The sequence below is a fragment of the Brienomyrus brachyistius genome, chromosome 11, assembly GCF_023856365.1.
Source record: "Brienomyrus brachyistius isolate T26 chromosome 11, BBRACH_0.4, whole genome shotgun sequence".
Classification (NCBI taxonomy): Eukaryota; Metazoa; Chordata; class Actinopteri; order Osteoglossiformes; family Mormyridae; genus Brienomyrus; species Brienomyrus brachyistius.
Window position 1 is genome coordinate 13,090,648 of NC_064543.1, and position 21,122 is coordinate 13,111,769.

At 45.3% G+C, this 21,122-nt stretch overlaps 1 protein-coding gene across 3 annotated transcripts in view; it reads right to left on the minus strand.

Annotated features, from left to right (window-relative positions):
* LOC125704032 (thrombospondin type-1 domain-containing protein 4-like) overlaps window positions 1–19,987 on the minus strand; it is a 35,316-nt gene extending 15,329 nt beyond the window's left edge. Inside the window, exons 1-7 of one of the 3 annotated variants that reach the window (XM_048969312.1) lie at window positions 19,761–19,987; window positions 16,540–16,594; window positions 15,941–16,010; window positions 14,272–14,615; window positions 13,320–13,707; window positions 12,580–12,682; window positions 8,576–8,712 (exon numbers count right to left, since the gene is read on the minus strand). In XM_048969312.1, the coding sequence (XP_048825269.1) occupies window positions 8,576–8,712; window positions 12,580–12,682; window positions 13,320–13,707; window positions 14,272–14,615; window positions 15,941–16,010; window positions 16,540–16,568 (1,071 nt within the window). In that variant the 5' untranslated portion in view covers window positions 16,569–16,594; window positions 19,761–19,987. Of the gene's footprint in view, window positions 1–1,206; window positions 1,387–8,575; window positions 8,713–12,579; window positions 12,683–13,319; window positions 13,708–14,271; window positions 14,616–15,940; window positions 16,011–16,539; window positions 16,595–16,616; window positions 16,631–19,760 lie in introns of those variants that run through there. The other 2 variants (XM_048969313.1, XM_048969316.1) reach the window with 2 other exon arrangements.
* Window positions 19,988–21,122: the final 1,135 nt, after the last annotated feature.

A 21,122-nucleotide genomic window follows, 5' to 3' on the forward strand; every position in this document is an offset into this window, starting at 1 on the left:
GTGGCTTAAGATTAAGATAAACTTCTTACCTGTAATATTTCTTACCATCTTGCGATGTTATAATACATGTACCTTAAGATGCTGCTGGTTTGGTTTAATTCAATCTGTAGAATCACCACAACATTTTCATTAATCACAGTCATCATAAGTCGGCGTTAATTTTCCATCTTCCAAGAACATCGCACCGACATATTTCCAAATAAAATTACCAGCAGCTACTGCAAGACACGGAACTTGTGAAAATCACTGGAATGCCCGGGTCATATGCTTCTTCGTGTCAGGTCAACTCTTTTCAAATACTGCGTGACATCTGCTTAAACTCTTTTCTCTGAAAAGAGTGAGAATAACTACAGGAGCACGTGGAGGGTCTCCTTCAGGGGGCGGCTGTGCCATCATCTCTGCTAGCTGTGCACGGAGGCTACGGCTTGGGTTACACCATAAAAGCACACAGCCACCCTCAAAAATAACACCGGCAGTAAAGACAACTGAGGCTCCATGTGCATTATAAGTGGACCCAACTTGGGAGTCTTTACTTTCCTCAGCTAATTATTTTCACACCGATATTCATAAACCATTAAACTGCTTTGGGCAATATGTAAATGAGAAGTGAAATTCAACATTGCACACACAGGTTATCTATTAGGCATCCCGCGGAAAAGCTAGACTAGCAAATGGTCCAGTTATCCCTCGGAAGAATTACACAGGGAAGATCAGGCTAATGTCATAGTGTCGTGGCAGAGATGAAAAGGGAAATGAATGCAAACATCGGAAGGAGAACAAGTATAGATATTTTTCTGACAATTCCTATTATACACAGTGGATTTGTTAATCAATAAAGCTGGGAGAAATGCTGAAAGTTTGGCATATTGCCAGTATTTTCCCTAATTTTTACTACTTTTTAATAAAAGAATGAATTAATAAATGAGTTATCATAATGCAAGTCAAAATCTTATAAATGAAAATAACAGTCCTGCCTCAGAATAATGCTTCAGTCTTCCACAGTCTTTACCGACACCAGCTTAAAACTTCAATGCACTGGAACCAAAAAGAAATCTCCTGTCGCACAGCACAGCAAAGACAGTCCCCCGCGAAGCGAAGCCGACTGCGAGATCCAGGCTGATGTATCACTGGCTTTTGCAAATATCCGAGGACCTGGTCTTTATCAACACCATGTGGTGAGAACACTGAGAATCCAGATATGCTCACCTGTAGATTGGGTTTTCCTGGGACACTCATATGGGGGCACAGAAGCAACAGGAGTCCCAACATGGACAGAACTCTCCCTCCTTTAGCCAGGAGGTGACGACCAACAGGCGACGTCATCCTGGAGCGGGTTGACTGTCCCCTACTGTCCCTCGGTCTGTCCCTCACTAGTTCTCCTCTGAACTCGGGTGCGGTGCTGAGCTCTGAGTGGAACCTTGTAAACTGAGCAGCCAGGCGGGTGGAGTCAGTATGTGTGTGTCTCTGAGGGGGGGGGGGGGGTGTATTGGGGAAGGGTGGAGGGCTGGAGTGTTTTAGAAGGGACGGGATCGGGGGGGGTTCTGCTGGAGACATAGCCAAGAGCTGGCCAAACAACTAATCGTTTCAAATGAATTTTTGTAAGTAGCAAATTTGCATTTATACTTAAACATAACGAAAAACGTAATCGTTACGTAGTCAAAGTACTCCTCCTATAGCGACTACTGCGGTCAGCGACCATTCACAAACATGACGGTAACAAAAACAAACATCATTTTCTGACCAATGCTCGCATTTACGACCACATTTCGTAGTATTAAAGAGATCTCCAAAGTTGAACGTAGAAAATGTTGCTAAAAATATCCACTTCATGAAAGAAATTGAGTATGCATGGCCGAAGTAAAGTTGTAAGCACAGTTGTGGTCATGCCTAGGCTACCGTGATTTTCACTAAGCTTAACGACTTAGTCGTCGGAATGGAACTTGGCGGTTAAACGAGGAGCAGATGTACTTGCACACAAACACAGCAAGACATACAAAGGGCACGACTGCAAAGTGCAGTGTGGAATCAAGGGAACGAAGCCCGACCAAAAAGCGTGCTTATCGCCACCGTAACATTGATCCCCGATTTCACGCCCCCTAGCCCCCCCGAGGTGATGGGAGGTGGACAGCAATACTCCAGTGTCAGCTTCAATCAATGCATGGTATGTATCACTCATGAAAATGTGACACGGGCACCTGCTTCCATGACAAAGCCTCGTTTCTGATGTAATACTAATTGCCACTTCCCACATGCCGTCCATATTGGATTATTTTACTTTTAATTGAACAGACCGGCGGTACAATCATCAAACATAAAAGCATAAACCATGGGGAGTTACACATCTGCTGTCTGTTTGAACTCCTCCACTCGCTACTGTACGCTGAGGTCCTTATAGTTACCTTCCTGAAGTCAAGAACAGATATAGAGCCCTCATTCTTTCTAAGAAGGCGTCTGTATCTGTGTGAGGCAGACAATAGCAAGTCAAAAGTCACCCTCTAGGTCAGAGATCTCGGTCGATACATTCTGAGCTCTCAGTCCCTCACAATGGCATTAGTGTGTGATACCTGGAATATTTTGGCACACAATGACTATTCATGTCTGTTCAAGATTTAATGTAGGTTCCTCTGAAATCGCCCGTGGCACAGATTAAAGCTTACGCCGAGTCCTATACCCAACTATGCTCACAGTTGGCCTCTTCCTTTTTACTGTGTCTGCTATCCTCACCACAGGGCCTGCTCGCTTTGAAGGTCTATAGGCCCGCATCCCTTCATGACTGCGGAAGACGGCATCACCAATGCGTCCAGGCGTGGCAGAGCTCCTGCACACCACATCCATCTTCATATGTCTGAGATCTCGGCAGACATGCTATTCACAAACTCGTCATTTCCAGAGGATTCCATTCCAGCAAGCACTTCCTGGAAGCAGCATTAGCGCTGTACTTTGTCATATCACAGAAACTCTGTCACCTTTAAGCATAGCACTTTGTGGTGAGGCTCTGTTACTGCATACATGTGTTCTTGGGATTTGGGACTCATTACTATCTATGCCCCCATCTGAACTTAATGAAAATTCCGTATTTTATCCCAGACTAAATTGACAGCCCAATTCAAAATGCAAAACAAAACCCAGACTATGTACTCCTCTGACACGCTGCACCTCCAGCTAACTTTACACAATCTGGGAGGGTGGGGAGGAAGTAAATATTCAAGACATCACTCAGCGATGGCAATTAACAACCTGCAGGTAGCGACAAGAGATAGAGTCAGACACCCGTGCTGTTTAGGGTTACCACGCGTTTCTATTGGTGCAAAGTAACCAATAAAGAGCAAGATAAAGCTGTCAGTGAATGACAGGGAGTGGCAACCCCGCCCATTACGGGATTCTCCTGTCATTACCTGCAGGCAGCTGACAGATCTATTAATGCTCCAAATCCTGTTACCATGTCAAAGGAGGACACAGACCGAACATTCCACTATACAGGGGCGTCGATCGGGCTGTAATGTTCTAAGTGTACAAATCAATGTGCACTAATTAGTATTATTAGTGTGTTCTCATTCATTTCCAATAAAATCAGACTTATCCCCCCTTTTCATAAATCTCTAGTGACTGCTACTGCTAGAAAACAACCTGCCTGTACCATGTGATCCTTAGGGTGCTGCTCTTGAACCACTATACATTTTTATCCTCCTCTGGGATCCCACTATTCCGAAGTTAACATCAGCACTTGGTGTAAGACACCCACCATTAAACGTTAATTTAACGTGACGGTTGAAACCATCCATACTGGCCAACATTGACAGAGAAGAATGGTCACAGCATACATTATTGCTGTTTTCAGAGCATGTACTATAAATGCATGCCATTCCGCCTGTCCCAGCTTGTGCCGTCTTCAGCTATGTAAGATCACCGGAAAATAAAATTCCCCATACGTGCTCCCCCGCCCTCCCCCCAAATCACCCAGCATCCAGAAATGTGGATTATACACAGTGAATTCATTCTGCAGAGTCAAGTAAGATAATGGCAAGAAAAATAAAAGATTTTCTGCATTCTCTGGATCTGGGATATATATTAGGCGCAGCAAAGCCAGACATGCAAGTCCCTCGATTGTTTCCTCCGAGCTACGCGCTTCGCCGAGGGAGGTACGGCAGGTCGATAATGAACAAAACAGGTTGGTGGAAGCTGGGGGGGGCGGGGGGGGGGCAGTGGAGGAGGTGGGAGGGGTTAATAGAGAGTAGCTGCGTTTGTTTAAGATCTTGAACCCCGCATTTCAAAGGAGTGCAGTGCTGCAAGGAATAGACAAAAGACACAGTAATATCTGTCACTGGGAGGGGTAACAAACCTGAAGAAAAGCCACCAGTGATTTTCACAGCTCCTGAAAATGACTGCTCTGAATGCAGTGTTTAATATGCAGACTTCTGTCTCAGCTGCCGTCTGGGCTGCTGGAACTCGGTTTCATTGACACTCATCTCGGGCTCATCTCCTAGCGAAACAGGCACCCAAGAAGCACTGGAGTGTGCTAAAAGTCGAAGTATAAGTGATTTTCATTCCCCACACAATAAATCTGCCATCACGCACCATCACCCTGACTAGTAAGAGACATCATAGAACAAAAGGAGTCACGTGTTATAGTGAAAGGATAGCCATCTCTGCGGTGAAGGAAGCCAAACAGATATGAAGAGTTTTTCTTATTAATGTGTCTTGATCATCAGGTACACTTGCAGTCCTCATAGAAACATATAGATCAGAGGCAACAATGGGCAAATGAAGCTTCATGAACCATTTGCTCTATTTTTTGACTCCACTAGAGGGTGCTCTTGATTTACTTTTTGGCATGCCTTGAGCCCTTTTACAAACAGATAGCACCATCTAGTGGGATTAGAAAATACAGCAAATGGCTCATGAAGCTTCATTTGGCCATCACTAGATAAGGAGTGGGGCGGCATGGTGGTGCAGTGGTTAGCACTGTTGCCTCACACCTCTGGGACCCAGGTTCGAGTCTCCGCCTGGGTCACGTGTGCGGAGTTTGCATGTTCTCCCCATGTCATCGTGGGATTTCCTCCGGGTACTCCGGTTTCCCCCCACAGTCCAAAAACATGCTGAGGCTAATTGGAGTTGCTAAATTGCCCGAAGGTGTGCATGTGTGTGTGACTGGTGTGTGTGTCTGCCCTGCGATGGGCTGGCCCCCCATCCTGGGTTGTTCCCTGCCTCGTGCCCATTGCTTCCAGGATAGGCTCCGGACCCCCCACGACCCAGTAGGATAAGCAGTTGACAGGCTCCTTCTTCAGGTTTTACATTCTACATGATATATACTTTCTGCGTGGTTTCTGCATCTATCTTGACCTCATCAGACAACTGATAAAGGGCACCCTCTTAGTACAGAAACTGACCCACAGTCAAGAGCTACATAGAAATGTTTCCCCCCCATAGTCCAAAGACATGCTGAGACTAATTGGACTTGCTAAATTGCCCGTAGGTGTGCATGTGTGAGTGACTGGTGTGTGAGTGTGCCCTGCGATGGGCTGGGCCCCCATCCTGGGTTGTTCCCTGCCTCGTGCCCATTGCTTCTGGGATAGAGTCCAGACCCCCCGCGACCCAGTAGGATAAGCAGTTTGGAAAATGGATGGATGGATGGATAGATCAGGAATGGGCAACCCTGATCCTGGAGTGCCAGTATCCAACAGGGCTTCGATCCTTACTGATGAGTTACTATCCGCCTGTGATTTGGTGTGGTTCATCAGAGACCAGGCCGGATAGAGAACCTACTAGATACTGACACTCCAGGATCCCGGTTGCTTAATATAAATAATGAAACCCTAGTGAAGTTTCTCTTAGCTTATACTAGTGGCATTCAGAATATGTAGAGACACATAATCTTTGCATGTACCAGAATTCCTTCCAAAAAGTTCATCACTCAGAGGCCAGTAGACCCCAGAACAGTTATGACAAAACTTCAACACAGCAATCAACTCATCCATCGTTAACCTTCCCTCAGCAGACTGATCCCAGTCATGACAGAACCCCAAGGCCTTTATGACTCAAACTCCTTCTTTCCAATCATAATAAAGAATAATGTATAATACATGTGTTCCATAACAATCTCATTTATCACCATCCTGCTCTCCTGTGTCACCTTCTTCTATATGACAAGCATGTCTAACCATTAGTGTATTACCAAAACACCGCCAACAATTACAACTTGATTTCTGATGTACCTGTCAAGTTACTTACTAAGGATGCATTCACAAGACATTCACATCATAAATCACTGTTTATTGACCCGTAATCCAGTGGTTACGCTATATTTCTGTTCGGAGGGGATACGATTCTGAAGAACAAGCTGAATCATTAGCCTCAAATGTTTAATGTTGCTGTGATTTTACAGCCACAACCTCTGAGGCTCAGTGTAAATAAGGGGACATTATCTGAAGATAACTAAAGGTCCACAGCATGTATTCCCTTCCCTGCTAAAGTCAGGGGTCACAGACTCCTGCTCAGAACTGTTCAGAAGTTCCTGGGCTGTGCTGGCAGGGTCAGCTGCACCACAGGAACCTGGACACCTGTTCCCATCCCTGACATACATATAGCGAGAAGAGCTCCTGTACACAGTGAGTGTTGCTTACTTCCCTTAAGAATCCCATGATCTCCACAGCAGTATCAATAGCCTGACAGCCAAACTAACTGCTGAAGTATCTGCCTCAAGCTCTGCCAGGCTTGTTCCTGCTTCAGCACAAGTCATTAATGCCCCGCAGACACTCCCCTTTAGGAACCAGCTATGTTTGAAATACAGTTCAACAATATTTACCCAATACCCAAGACCCCCAGACGCCATGCAGCAAATCCACTGTGACCTCCCTTCAAGCTGGAAGCCAAATGTAACCTCCTTACTCAGAAGCAAGACGCTGACTCTCCTATTTCTTGAAGCAAAATGCCGCTCTGAATACTCAGAAATGGGGCAACATCTTTCTAAGAGGTCCAATGACGAGTGCTCTTATCCTAATTAGCGTCGTTATACTTTTTTCTTTAATTCAGGTCATTTAGCAGTCCAGAGGAAGAGGGAAACTGCAGCCACTCCATTACATGCGATTTAGATGCAAGGCAGAGGAACCGTGGACAAGGAGACGAGCCAGAATTACCGTGGAAATCAGGTAACAGGCCACTGCACTCTCATCAGCGAGGTCAGACAAGATGTCATTTGTAGAAGCCAACATGAACAGAGGATAACATCTCCTCCACATCAGGACTAACTGGTTATAACCACCCCTCCACATCTTCATGGAGGCTATTAAACGGGACTATCGATTTCGCTTCTCTAAAAGCAGTACTCCCCTCTAGGTCAGAGCCTTAGCAAAGGCCAAATTGAGCTCCTGTTGTCCAGGAAACAGAGTTGGGGATCAGGGAGTTGAGAGCTGTGGGAATTGCTCCCACGGCCGTTTCATCGATGCACTAGGATACCTACGTTAAAAATAACAACCACACACAAGGAAATGCCTGGTATGGCATTAGTGCTTGTTGTGTGCATGTAGTCCTCCAACTGTTTTCTTAACCAACTCTGACCTGACTTCAATTCCCTGCGAAAACATGACTGGGAAAAGGCTGCAACCTTCGAGTTCAACTCAAAAGCTATTTTTTCAGAGTTAAAGTCTGTAATTGTGACTGTTTTATCACCCTCCAGTGTATGCGCCATTGGTGTTAAAGAGAAGTAAAACACTGGTTCTGTTAAGGAATTGAGGCCAAGGAATGAGGAGCAAAAGATTCTCTAGCCAACCATTTGTGTGCTTTGGTCGTTTTCCATAGTTTGCAGCTGAATCTGTGGGACAAGCCCAACCTCCACAACTTCCCAAGTCCTCATACAGGCTCTCATGGTTACATGGCATCTCCTCCACATCAGGACCAACTGGCCGTTGCTGCTTAGGTTTGGCCTGGTCCAGGGCAGGGAGGTGGGGCATGTCAGCCTGGTCCAGAGTGGGGAGGTGGGACATGTCAACCTAGTCCAGGGTGGGGTGGTGGGCATGCCAGTCTGGTCCAGGTTGGGGGGGCGGAGCATGTCGGGTCCAGGGTGGGGAGGTGGGGCATGTCAACCTAGTCCAGGGTGGGGTGGTGGGGCATGTCAGTCTGGTCCAGGTTGAGGAGGTGGGATATGTTGGCATGTCCAGGGAGGGGACCCAAGCTTTTGGACCCGCATGTCAGCCTGGTCCGGGTGGCAAAGTGGGGCATGACAGCCTGGATGTGAGTTGTGAGGCAGGATGTATTCCCAGGGCCCCTGAGATCCTGGTGAATTGAAGCCAGTTCCATCCAGCCATCTTCCAACCACTTCTCCAGTACAACGTCATGAGTTAAGCCCAGAGTCACTGTTATAAACCATCATGTTACTTATATTGCTTATATATCCGGCTAATAGTTGCATCACACGACTACATCAGGCAAATGCTTTGACTTTCCTGCCCTTTTTCAACAGCAGCTAGAAACCTCATATTACATTTTTTCAAAGCCCGATAAAAATAGCTGATAATATAGACGATATGAGAATAGGATCAAAACACAGAGAAGGCGACGGGCTGTCGCTGGTTCGGGGTACCTGACACGATCCGTCGATGCAGACCGACGTTTCGTTCCTGCCGCATGGCGTGCCGTCAATCACCTTCTCTGACTGACGCACATAGAAACGGAAGCCGACAGCACGACAGTTGAGCTCACAGTGCTGGTCCCCCTGAGCTGTAAGGGCAGAGAGACATGGGACAATCACGACATCCATTCCACAGAAACTGGGAAAAAAACACTTCTGAGAAACACCACATGGGTGCAGTATTTTACTTCAAAGTACTTCCCTTGAAATAAAAAAAAATGACAAAAGGATTTCACTGTTGGAATATGCACTTTGTATCAGATGATACATCATCCATCCATCCATCCATTTTCCAAACCGCTTATCCTATTGGGTCGCGGGGGGTCCGGAGCCTATCCCAGAAGCAATGGGCACGAGGCAGGGAACAACCCAGGATGGGGGGCCAGCCCAACGCAGGGCACACTCACACACCAGTCACTCACACATGCACACCTATGGGCAATTCAGCGACGCCAATTAGCCTCAGCATGTTTTTGGACTGTGGGGGGAAACCGGAGTACCCGGAGGAAACCCCACGACAACATGGGGAGAACATGCAAACTCCACACACATGTGACCCAGGCGGAGACTCGAACCCGGGTCCCAGAGGTGTGAGGCAGCAGTGCTAACCACTGCACCACCATGCCGCCCATGATACATCATGATTTCTTAAATTCTTGTACTTCTAAAGCATGCTTCGGAATTTGGAAACGATTGTGAAAACACTCCATCTGTTTCTTGATCTGATTTAGATTCCATTTTGCTTGTGCATCCTTTCTGAGTGTTACAGCGAGAAAGATAACAAATGTCAGGGATCCCCAACCTTCTTCGGTCTCTAAGAGCAGAGACTGGAAACACTGTACATTTTAACACGCTGTTGCATTTTTAACATTGTACGTTTGGAACCTTTGGTCCCAAACATGCTCTGTCACAGTCACCGCTGCCGTCGCTCAACATCTGAAATAAAAGCCGCTGCCAATGGCACCAACAGCAAGTGTTTCCACTATCGCAGCCGTGAATCAGAAGGTTGAGGACAGCTGTGACTGGAGATCACTGTTGGGCATTTCAGGTCCAGAAGCTACAAATCCAGGCAAAGATTTTGTTTCTACCCAGTAGGTGAGCATAAATCACAGTTACAGTACTCAGCGTGTCGGTAGAAACGAAATCCTGGTCTGGATTTATAGCTTTTGCACCTGAAATGCCCGACACTGCTGCAGATGCAAAGGTACACCGTCAACAGGACAAAGACCCTAACCCTCCTCAGGGCCTCTTCCGCCCGGTGTACTGCTGCACTGGAGAAGGGACGCATTTACAGAACTGTGGTCAAAAACCAGACTTTTCAGCATGTGAGCCTGTTCCTCAGAAGCTGAGCATGAGTTGTCTATTCGCCACTTGGAAAGTGGCAAAATTCCCTTCATCCGCCATCAAAAGCTCAATCCATTGGTTCAAGAATTAATGTATCACTTGACTTATTTATTGCTGCACTGTTTATCCCAAGTGACTTAAAAGAGCAGAACCTCTGGGGTTCTTTATGCAGTCAAGGGTTATTTCCTGAATCCTCAAAGGTCGAGTGCCACGTCCGAGAGTTCAGCAGCTCTGTTCGACCCGTGAAAATGGTATTTATCATTCAGATTACATCCCCCTAGTCACATGGGTAAAGAAGTGTAGCTGAAGTAGATCAGCAGGCCAGGGCAATATATGTCTTTTCAGCACTGTGCTCACAACACTTTGGGGAAAGACTAAGGTTCCAACCCGGAAACTACTTAACCTGTCTTATGTCATGAATACACATTCAAGTGAACATCTAGCCAAATAGTAATTGTGGCCAAAAAAAGTAATAGTGTAGGTGAAACACTGGCTGGTGACATTAAACCTTTTCACAGCTGACATACATCGCACAACAACTTTCACTTAAATAAGAAGACAGAAAGATGTACAGCATATATCTACATAAATAGTTTTAGCCCGAGGATATATTTTAGTTATATATGTGCAGATACACATGCATGATATACAAAAAGAAATTATATGGATCGCTGAAGTTTCTTGGCTTGTATCCAAGGTGACTCACATTTTCACCGTTTTCTACACAGCGATTTATGCAGGGATTTATTTTAAGTGCCACACTTAAGAGCCCAGCACCCGGGTCGGGGGCAGTGATACGTTTCACCTCTTTAAACCTTCACAACTTACAGCCGTTTTTGCCATTTCATCCCCCCCCCCGATTGCCATTCAAATTTTACAGCTACTTTATTGTGGCAGTGGAATCGGATAGAGAATGTTTAAGCCAGATGACCGGTCATCATATCATCATCTATTCCTTGCTGTGCACGTGTGGCCTGCTATCATTATTTACCACTATCGGTGCCTCTGGCCCTGCGATGATACACAGGACGGCCTGCTTCCTGGCTGGTCGGGGCTTGTGAAGCAGGGTCTTGCTGAAGGCAATGTATTTTTGTCATGGCAACAGTGACCAGATATTCCAGACACTGTTTAGCAAATCACAATGATGAAGAACTCACAGAATACACAGTACTACAAGCAATTAATCATCGGGGGCTGACCTTAGACCTAACCACCTCCCGCTTTTGGAACCTGAAATGAAAAGACCTGCTCACATTAAGATCTCACACGCTAGGTTTCAGTAAAAGCCGATCACCTGCTTCTTTAAGTCAGGAAGCTAATCGTGACGCTATTTCTGGTGCCAGTAATTATCTGCCTTGCGCTTACTGGCCCGCTGCTGTCAGGAAGACCCAGCGGGATGCAAAAACTTTGGTACAATTTATAAGAAATGCGAAGTTATACTGAAAGTGTTAGCGGACAGAGCTAATCAGGAGGCCTTCAGTGAGAAGTGATCAGATTTATCGTTGAATGCATGTACATATTTAGGTCGCCGTGTTCTTCATATTCAGAAGGCATGGCAGTGAATCACAGCTGATGGTTCACTGTGACGTGCAAATCAGCATATATGTCCCACGCACATGTATGTTCATGCCAAGTGGCATGAGACGAACCACAAGAAGCCATCACCTGTGGCTATGGTGCCTGTTGATGCAATGGGGGAGGGGGGGGGTTCTGGGGGCAGGGCTTATTCACATACAAATCAGAATGTGGCCCCTTTTGTGTAAGCCAGAAAAACACGCACTTTGGGGCCCTGCAGAGGGCCGTCGGAAAAGAACCGTGTTACTGCCACTGTCGCCTGGATACTAGTTGACTGGATGTGGAAAGTGTTTGACAGCAGCTCAAAGCAGTTAGCAGTGTTAGCATTCCTTTGTGATACAGTGGAAGACTTTTTCAACAGAGTAGAAGGACGGATTCGGTTACGGGCAACGTCAGCCTCCGGGCTCGTCGCCAGGTTTCATTCAAATAGCCTCATCTTACTAATTATTCAATTACATAATTTTCACCGTTTTGAGATTATCTAGGTATTGAAGTGCACATTTGTAAAACTCACTCAGTTCACGGAATACAGTTCCGAGAAAATTTCCGTGGACTAAGTGAGTTTAGGAAATTAAACAAAAGTATCTTGTTGGATTACATTGGGACTGATTCCTTGATTAGGAAGCCTGACTTTAGGTTATTGGCGCATCTCAAAAACAATAAAAAATGGACTGAGTTTTAGAAAGTTGGGGGTGGTGTGGGGTTAAACCTCTGGGCCCATAATTAGAAGGTCATGGGTTCAAGCCTGACCTCAGTATGTCTGTGGATCCTTGAGCAAGGCAAGATGCCCTTTGCTGCCCAGTTTACTCTCTATGTGTGTCATGGGGAGCCAGATGAGGCAGGCAAGAAGAGAATTTCATCAATTCATTTTTCAAAAATTAAATGATCAATTTCCTTGACTTATGGAATAAATGGTACAATTTTCAAACTCTTGAGTAAGACTATAAATCAGAGTAGGACTATAACCAATTCGAAGAGAAAACCAGAGGAGCCGGACATGCTATCGCGGGGGAGGGACACGACACGAGCGCACTGACCGTCTGTGAACGGCTCCCACTGGTAGAGGCGACCCATGAAGGGGCGGCTGTTGTACGAGGAGCACTGCACCTCCCTGATGTGCCGGCCGGGTGGGGGGCAGGCCTGGGGGCGGGCAAACAGATAGGCAGCAGAAACACAGGTGACAATCCACTGTTGACATGACTTAGCAGAAGTGCTGGCTTTTAGCTTCCATGCCAGATCCATTCAAACAAATGGCTTGCTTATAACGATGCTTTGTTTTGCAGACTTGAATCTTTGGAGGAGTTCCAAGGCATCACGATAATCTGTAAGTATCCATTTCTGTTTGCGTGCCACTCTCTGCTATCTTATCCTTACAATCTTTCAGGAAATGCTAACATTTGGGGCTTATAAGCCAAGGCCTCATATAGTGGCCATCAGTGTAATCAGGGATGATGAGGTCCCCACTGCTTTAGTCACAGCAAGAGTTGCTAGGGACTTAAGTCTTCAGTTCAATGTATTAATCCTCTTGTCTGATAATTTGTACTAGTTCTGCCAACCTTGTTTCAGTTCCTTGTCTGTTTTATGTTAATTTTGCCCAAACAGCATCGCTGTTAACTAAGTTACAATAACTTAGCTACAAAGAAAGCACCTTAGATAAAAATCAGTAATATTATAAAAAAAAAAAAAAAAAGAATTAATCCTAAGCAACTTCTCATCAAATCAGTAGGCTGAGTAAATGAATCGGAAAGGTATTCGGCATACAAGCTGCAGTCCTTACGTTGGTGTTACACATCCGGTGCAGCTTCTGGGCCCCAGGACAGACAGCGGGAGGCGGCCGACTGCGGGCCACTGATGGGCCGTTGTCAAGGTAGGAGCCCAGCTGGGAGCTAGGAGCCTGGTAAAGTGAGGCCCCCGCTAGCCCCGCCATGGCCTGAGACCCAGTGGGCTGCTGCTGGGGGCTACTGAAATCACGGCTGGTCTGCAGCGGGAAGCCCGACGACTGTCCCCGGTGTCGGGCCTTAGGTTGGGGCCCTACTGAGGGGCCCTGTCTCCTCCTGCGGCCCCGTGGACGGCTCTGCTGCTGGCCGGTGTCCGTCTGCAGCGGCATGACGTACGGCATCCGCCCATAGCCGTACCTCCCCGGCACGATGCGTCCATGACCCCCCCTGCACAGGAAGCATCCTGTTACGTCAAGTAACACACCGTTGAATTACAAATATTGGGGATGTTTCCACGAGTGTCTGATTCTCAACAATGAGGGCACTTGCCATCCATTCTGCTCAGTTACTTTCACTCACACAAGGCAACCAGACAGAATATGTCATAAAGGTCAAACCTGATTTACATTATAAAAAGACTTTTATATTTGACTGTGCAATTAGCCAAGTGTGACAAAACAGCCCTTGAGCTGAATGGTATTTTCTGTACTGAATGCACTGGCTGCCATTTTTCAGACCTTACTTCCCCCAATTAAAATCCCATTAATCGGCTGTCAGAGCTTTTTATAAAGCTCCTCTTTTCAATGCTCTTGCTTGAAGGAGGCAGCAGCATGGGAGCAAACAGAGACACTGAGGCTATTTATCAATGAGACTTTAAACTGGGAAGGATCCAAAAGTGTGTTCCTTCGGTCTGCTCAGCATTCAAGTCAGCCTGTGACAGAAGTTGAACAAATCCGACATTTCGCCGCATGTTCAGTAGGGTGCGCCATAATAAAAAAGGGATTTCATCACCTGTGTCCGGGGCGGTGGTTTCTGGGGCCTTGTGGGTGGCTCCCCATCGATCGGTGAGAACCAGGGTGTGTGCTATTGTGTGAATGCCATACTTGATTGCGGTGCAGGGGGCCAGAGGAGTGTAACATGGGCACTACACCACCAGGAGTCAGGGGGAGAGGGGCTTGTCCTGGGGGATGGTTGGCTAGAGTGTCGTCAATCAGCAGGCATGAGCGAGTCTGTTCCTGCACCCCTCCACCACAGGACCGTGAGCAGTCTCCCCACGGCCCCCAATGGCCCCAGGAGCCTGAAACCCCCCCCTCCCTGGTTCCATGGTCCAGCTGGTACTCCGGCCTCGTAGGAACCTGCGAAGAGATGCAACTGCAGGTCAGTGCAAGTCCATGTAGAGCTGATTCAACGCAAAGTGGCGTGTGAGCAGGACACTACAATTCTGAGAAAGTCAGGGCAGGTGAGTCAGATAAAATCCATTACATCAGAGAATCAAATGCTGCTGTGAGACCGTTCTGCAGCTAGTTGTTGCAGGCATACACCTCAGCGGTCGAGTATAGACCAACAGGGCAATAGGCCAGTCCCTCCAGTCTTGGGGACTTTGATCTCTACAGCGTTTCCTTTTCAGATCACCTTCTTCTAGAAGTGAAAACAGACACCGTAGTGGATCTGATATCCAGCTGAGGACAAGCCGTCCAAATCAGCGAGCGAAAATTCTTCTCTGTGTTTCTTTTGTGTTCTCTGCATACTGAACAGATAGCTGTGCTGTTGGGTGACTGTAAAGGAATACTAGATGCAGGGTGGATTACAGTTGTTGGGGAGATATCTGCTTGTTATAAAGAAATACCTAGATATTCATAGTGTGCTCAAACCCCGTGCCTTTGTAACCAGAGCCCTTAATCTCTTGGGTCAGATGTGGGTCAGACAGCCAGTTCAAGGAGAGATTCCTTTGCTGGTAAAAAGTCACCCCAAAAGACGAGAGGAAGCTTCAAGCAGTGTCAGGATTGGCCATTTCGAGCAATCGCCCGCCCTCCTTTCCGGCTCTAACCTACTATCATCCTGGGAAAGTAGAGAGGGGTAGGGGAATGCCTTCCGAACAGCTGGCAGCACCTTTCTTTGCACGACTCAGCATTTGGCCAAACCCACCAATGAGTGGACAGCATTAACCCCCAAGAGCGTCTTCACTCAGGAGCGTAAGATAATAAAGCCACAAAGGCCAGTTGTTTTGGGTACTGATTTTAAAACAAACTGATGACTTTACAGGCAACGGCAGAACAAAGCGAGAATTAATTCCTACAGCTGGATTTGCTCAGACTTGTTTGAGGGATGCTTTAATACCTCTGGATGAATGTCAAGTTCGATGGTATTTCCCCACCAAGCCCAAAACCAGGTACCTGGTCCTTGACTTGCTAACCAACTCTTTAGACCTAATGAATCAGTTGCATCAGGAAATATGTCAGCTCATAAGCTAGAGAGAATTCCAGAGAGAATCCAACAACAACAAAGGGTAATCAAATTCACTGCAAAAGGCTTAATTATGTCACAGGGACTGACAACATAATACTGCACCTTTTAATTGGCCTCAGTTATTTCACAGCGAGAGAAAAAATATCATACTCCATCTTTTATTAAGCCAGAATCACTGAAAACATCACATTATACCTGTACATGTTTCACATACCTTCCTGTGAACTGTGATATGCTGACACTCCAATAAGCTTGGCAACAGGAGCACCAGAAGCATAAGAGCTCTGTGGAGGATACCACATCGATGAGGTCATGCACATACAACTATAGATACAAAACAATAACAACAATAACGAGACAACAAAGAATTCCTGAATACTGTGTGGTAAACTTTTAAAAAAAAAAAAAACATGGTAAATGCCATAGCTGTCAGCTTCTGGGAGTTTAACTTGCACAAAAATGTTCTGAGGGCAGAATGAAAAATGATTGGTTTAGAGAGATAACCAATCAGATTGTCGAGGAGGTGTGTCCATGCAGCTTCTGTACTGAATACCTTTCCAACTCATTTATTCAGCATGCAGACCAAGACATCTGATTGGTTGGTCCCGCCTCCTCTAGTTGCTTGCACCCACCTCCTCTATAATCTGATTATCTCTCCAATCATTTTTCCTTCTGCCCTCAGAACATTTTTGTGTAAGTAAAACTCCGGTGAGCTAAATATTAAGCAGGGGTCCAGGGTGATTGACTGGAGGAACAGTAAAAGACACTTAAAAAACATGCAGATGTGACCAACTGAGGTTCATCCTCTCCTACCTCAGTGTCCACACAGAGATTTCTATCATTGCTTAAGGACACCAGGGACCAGCACCTGCAAGCATGAGGATTCTTACTTGAAAGGAGCGTCCTGGAATGCCAGAGAAATCATTATTGACTAAACTACCACTTTTAGTACATAGAAAAATCAACAGGGAAAAGGCACGGCTCAGTTCATCACATTCACTGTAACTGCATTTCACTGTATTTGCAAAACTACTGATTTATGTCACAGAAAGAGAGGTATTAAAAGGCAGTATTCAAAACAGGCAATGGGACAAGACTAGCGATTTTACATGAGTAGTAATTTAGTCATTCTTTGTGTATTTTTCCTATTTATAATATCAGGGTTCATTTAACTGTTATAACTACATAAATATGGGAGAATAATGTGATTTTGTATTCATTTTGTCTTCATGCATTGTTATTGTTCATTGTACATCATCCTTACAGACAGGGAGGAGCTTAATAGGCTGTGTTACATTACTGTGTACAGAAACACTCTTAAAAGTAAACATTTACAGTATCTTTTTATAAAAACAGACTGTTTTACAAAAAAAAAATTAAAGTGTGTCACTGGATTAATTGCACACTTTAATAAAAACTCCAGAAAACAGATTCTGATGTAAGCAGCGGAATCACATTCAGTGTAGAACAGAGAAATGTCAAGCTTTAAATCTGCCAAATGGGTTTCCTCCATTAACAAACACAAACAGGACGTCAAACGATTACGATGGATTAACCAGCAGCTGTTGACTTGGAATGGTGCCGCCATTTTTCTTGGGGTATAAAAGTGAACAAATCAGACTGAAATACGATCCTTAATCCAGACATTTTATAACAGAGGACACTGAATAGTGATACTTTATTGATCCCCATGGGGAAAATGTCTTTCTGGCGTCTCTTCCTGTCCTGCTCCTTATAGACACACAGGAAGCTTGAGGGTCAGCTGGCATGCAGTGACCCAGGAGCAACCGGAGGTTAAGGGTCTTAGTCAGGATCCCATTGATGGCTACTGGCCTCAGGATTTCAACTGGCAGCTTTGCAATCACAGGTCCAAACTACACACCACTATGGGTGCAAATGTTTAAGGGCTGTTCCTCTCATACCATTTCCCCCCTAACACATTATTTTGGCATCCCATATCACATAACATCTCAACTCTTTGCAGTCTAGTGGCACTGTGTGCTTTAGCTGGTTAGGGTGCTGAGCCTGTGATCGGAGGGTTGCTGGTTTAAATCCCCGGGTTAGTAAAGTGATCTGAGCATTGTGTCTGTGAGCAAAGATCTTAACCCCTAATTGCTCCAGGGACCCTGCTTGCTCAAAAATGAATGTCTCTTTGGATAAATGTCTTCTAAATCAATGCCTAAAGTTACATGTTGCTTAAATATTGTTAATGTGTACTAATTTAACGAATGTGTGGGTATGAAATAGTGCATTTCACTTTTCCTCTGAATTAGTCATCCTAATTAGCGTTATTGTGGGGTGACATGGTGGTGCAGTGGTTAGCACTGTTGCCTCACACCTCTGCGACCCGGGTTCGAGTCTCCGCCTGGGTTACATGTGTGTGGAGTTTGCATGTTCTCCCCATGTCATCGTGGGGTTTCCTCCGGGTACTCCGGTTTCCCCCCACAGTCCAAAAACGTGCTGAGGCTAATTGGAGTTGCTAAATTGCCTGAAGGTGTGCATGTGTGTGTGACTGGTGTGTGTGTGTGCCCTGCGATGGGCTGGCCCCCCATCCTGGGTTGTTCCCTGCCTCGTGCCCATTGCTTCCAGGATAGGCTCCGGACCCCCCACGACCCAGTAGGATAAGCAGTTGACAGGCTCCTTCTTCAGGTTTTACATTCTACATGATATATACTTTCTGCGTGGTTTCTGCATCTATCTTGACCTCATCAGACAACTGATAAAGGGCACCCTCTTAGTACAGAAACTGACCCACAGTCAAGAGCTACATAGAAATTTCAATATATCAAAATTTCCTATATCAAATTCAGAACAGAATAGCAAAACCTTTTATGTCTCAACATTAACATGGCCATGATAGGGAATATGATAAACTGAACACGTTATATTAATCTATTTTGTTATATCACATTCCATTTAACCACTGATTTCACAGAGGTGCGCGATTTTAAGTTCAGGGAAGCATGCACCCAGTCGCTTTATAAGCTAACTTTAGAAAATGCGCGCTTATTCACGTGATGCTATGCGTCATGTGTCAGACTTTTTTTTCCCTAAATGAAACAACATGATGCTTTTTATTCCAAAGCTACCTGGCCTGGCACACCTTGAATACGAGAAGCCCATCACAGGGCATGATATTCAGTCACACAGTTGCTCACCAATGCCAATTTAAGGCACAAGTTTGGCTGAACTGCACATCATTGAAAGGTGGGAGGAAACCGCAGTAACCACAAAACACGCCAACTGTGCGCAGTGTAGGGGCCAAATTTGAAAACACTACTCCATCGATGCGGGTAGCTGCTGTGCTGCACATAATAACGCGTGAAAACGAAACCCATGCAATTAAATTCGCCGTCATTATCTGCTTCAGGTCTCGGGAAGCTGCGGATATCGATTTCCTGGGAGCGTGGTATATGCATCATTCCCAATATATATTGAATGTCGCTTAACAACTGGGCTGTACATTTCAGTGATTCAGACAACTTAAGAAAACTTCTGCGAAGTCAGTGCTAAAGCCGCACTGTTCCTGCTTCCGTGGGTTATAGAATATGTTCAAGTGGGCACAGAGCGAAAGAAAGGGGCTGGATTCGGCACACAGGGAAATATGTAATGGACAAGGGACAGCGAGGAATCCTCACCTGTACCCAGAAAATGCAATTATTTAGCAGAAGAGTCGACTGACGGACCAACAGGCCTAGGGGTTATATGTTAGACTGTAGTGTTTCTCTTAAATAATACTTTCAATATTGCGAATGAGTTAAAATTCACATTCATTCCCGCTTTTGTTTGTCCTATATAAAGTGTGTGTATGTTTCCATTAACTAAGAAAGTAATAGAACAAAGAACTCAGTTCACCGATTCCATACATAAAACAAAATAAATAATAATCCTAACAACAAAAATGATACGCTTTATAATGAATCAAATTATTATCGGAGAAATATATAAATGAACGAAAACTGTAAAAACCGCAATACTTTGTCTTCAATAATAATGATGATAAAGTTATATACAGAGTATCGTAATTGCAATACCTTCCTGAACTGGATAGGTAGTGTAGATGTCTTCTTCAAGCCCCAGGTGGAAAAAGAAAATCGCACCGTCTTTCCGCCTGCGGAGTTAAATCCACCGAAGATGCGTGTCGTGTTTGCGAACTTTTTCCGAAATGAAATGTTAAAAGTTAAACTTGCCACTGCGCGCTGCGCACACTGTACTGCTACAGTAGACTCGGTCGATCGGGTTCAGAAGAGCGCTTTGCTCAGCACAGAAAAAGCATGGGAACCGCGGCAAGAAGTGGAGCTGTTGCGCCTCCTGTCTCTAAATCCGTTTCAGCCCCCTTGTGAGAGAAAGCGTGAGAAGGCCGCGGTTTCGAATTTCTAAACAAAATATTCAGGCTGCATCTTTGATATAATATGCCTTTCAATTAATCGGTATTGAGGGTCTCGGTATTTCTGATACTACCAATCAAATAATAGAATTAAATTACATTTCAACACCCCGGGACTCTGACCGGGTTACGCGATAAGTGTTTGGCAGCTGGTTGAATAAATATTAGTAGACTTGCCCAGGCGTATTTTTTACTATCCTGTTTCGGTCAAGAGTGTTAATCGGAGGCTAGCTGATCCCAGTGAACTCTCTTGGTTATTCCTGGATATGACTGGAAAATGGTGACTAGGTGCATGTGGTTTTGGAGCTACATGCAAAGAAACATGTTTCTTGGGTAGCCATTACCACAGGAAAATAAATATGACCGCAATATGACATATCTTCACGACAACAGAAGATATACACATCACAAGAGCAGTCGAGGGCAATGCTCGCCTCTACCTGGTCACAAAAGAAAATCAGGAGTCCAAGCGACTGGCAGCTTATGGAAATTAAATCCATTAAAAATTATGCCTAAACACAGAAATCAGACACATTGCCTCAAGTGTTAAAAGCACTAAGTTTCCAGTCTCCTCAACCCAACACGTTTCATATTTACTCAAATACAAAACTATGTAATTCACCTTGGAGAAAAACCTCACCTAAATATGAAGAAACAAAAATATTAGACCAGTAAAACACAAGAATGGTATAAGAAACAGCAGCTGGTTACCATTAACTTCTCCTGGCTGTACCATAATGCTGAGCAGACGCTTACTTATCCAAAAACAGCCAAACAGTTGTCACAGCAAGCCTTGAATGGCCATGGAATTTCATATTCAGAACAGGGGTGTCAGAGGGCACCCCACTCATTGGAAAGCGGCCCCCATCAGCTATATGGGAAACAATTCTGTTAAGCACAAAGAGATGGAATCACATTGTCACTATCGCTCAATCAGCTTTATTACAATAACAATAACAGTGCAGCACATTTTATGACGCCCGAGAATTCATTTTAGAAACAGGAGGAA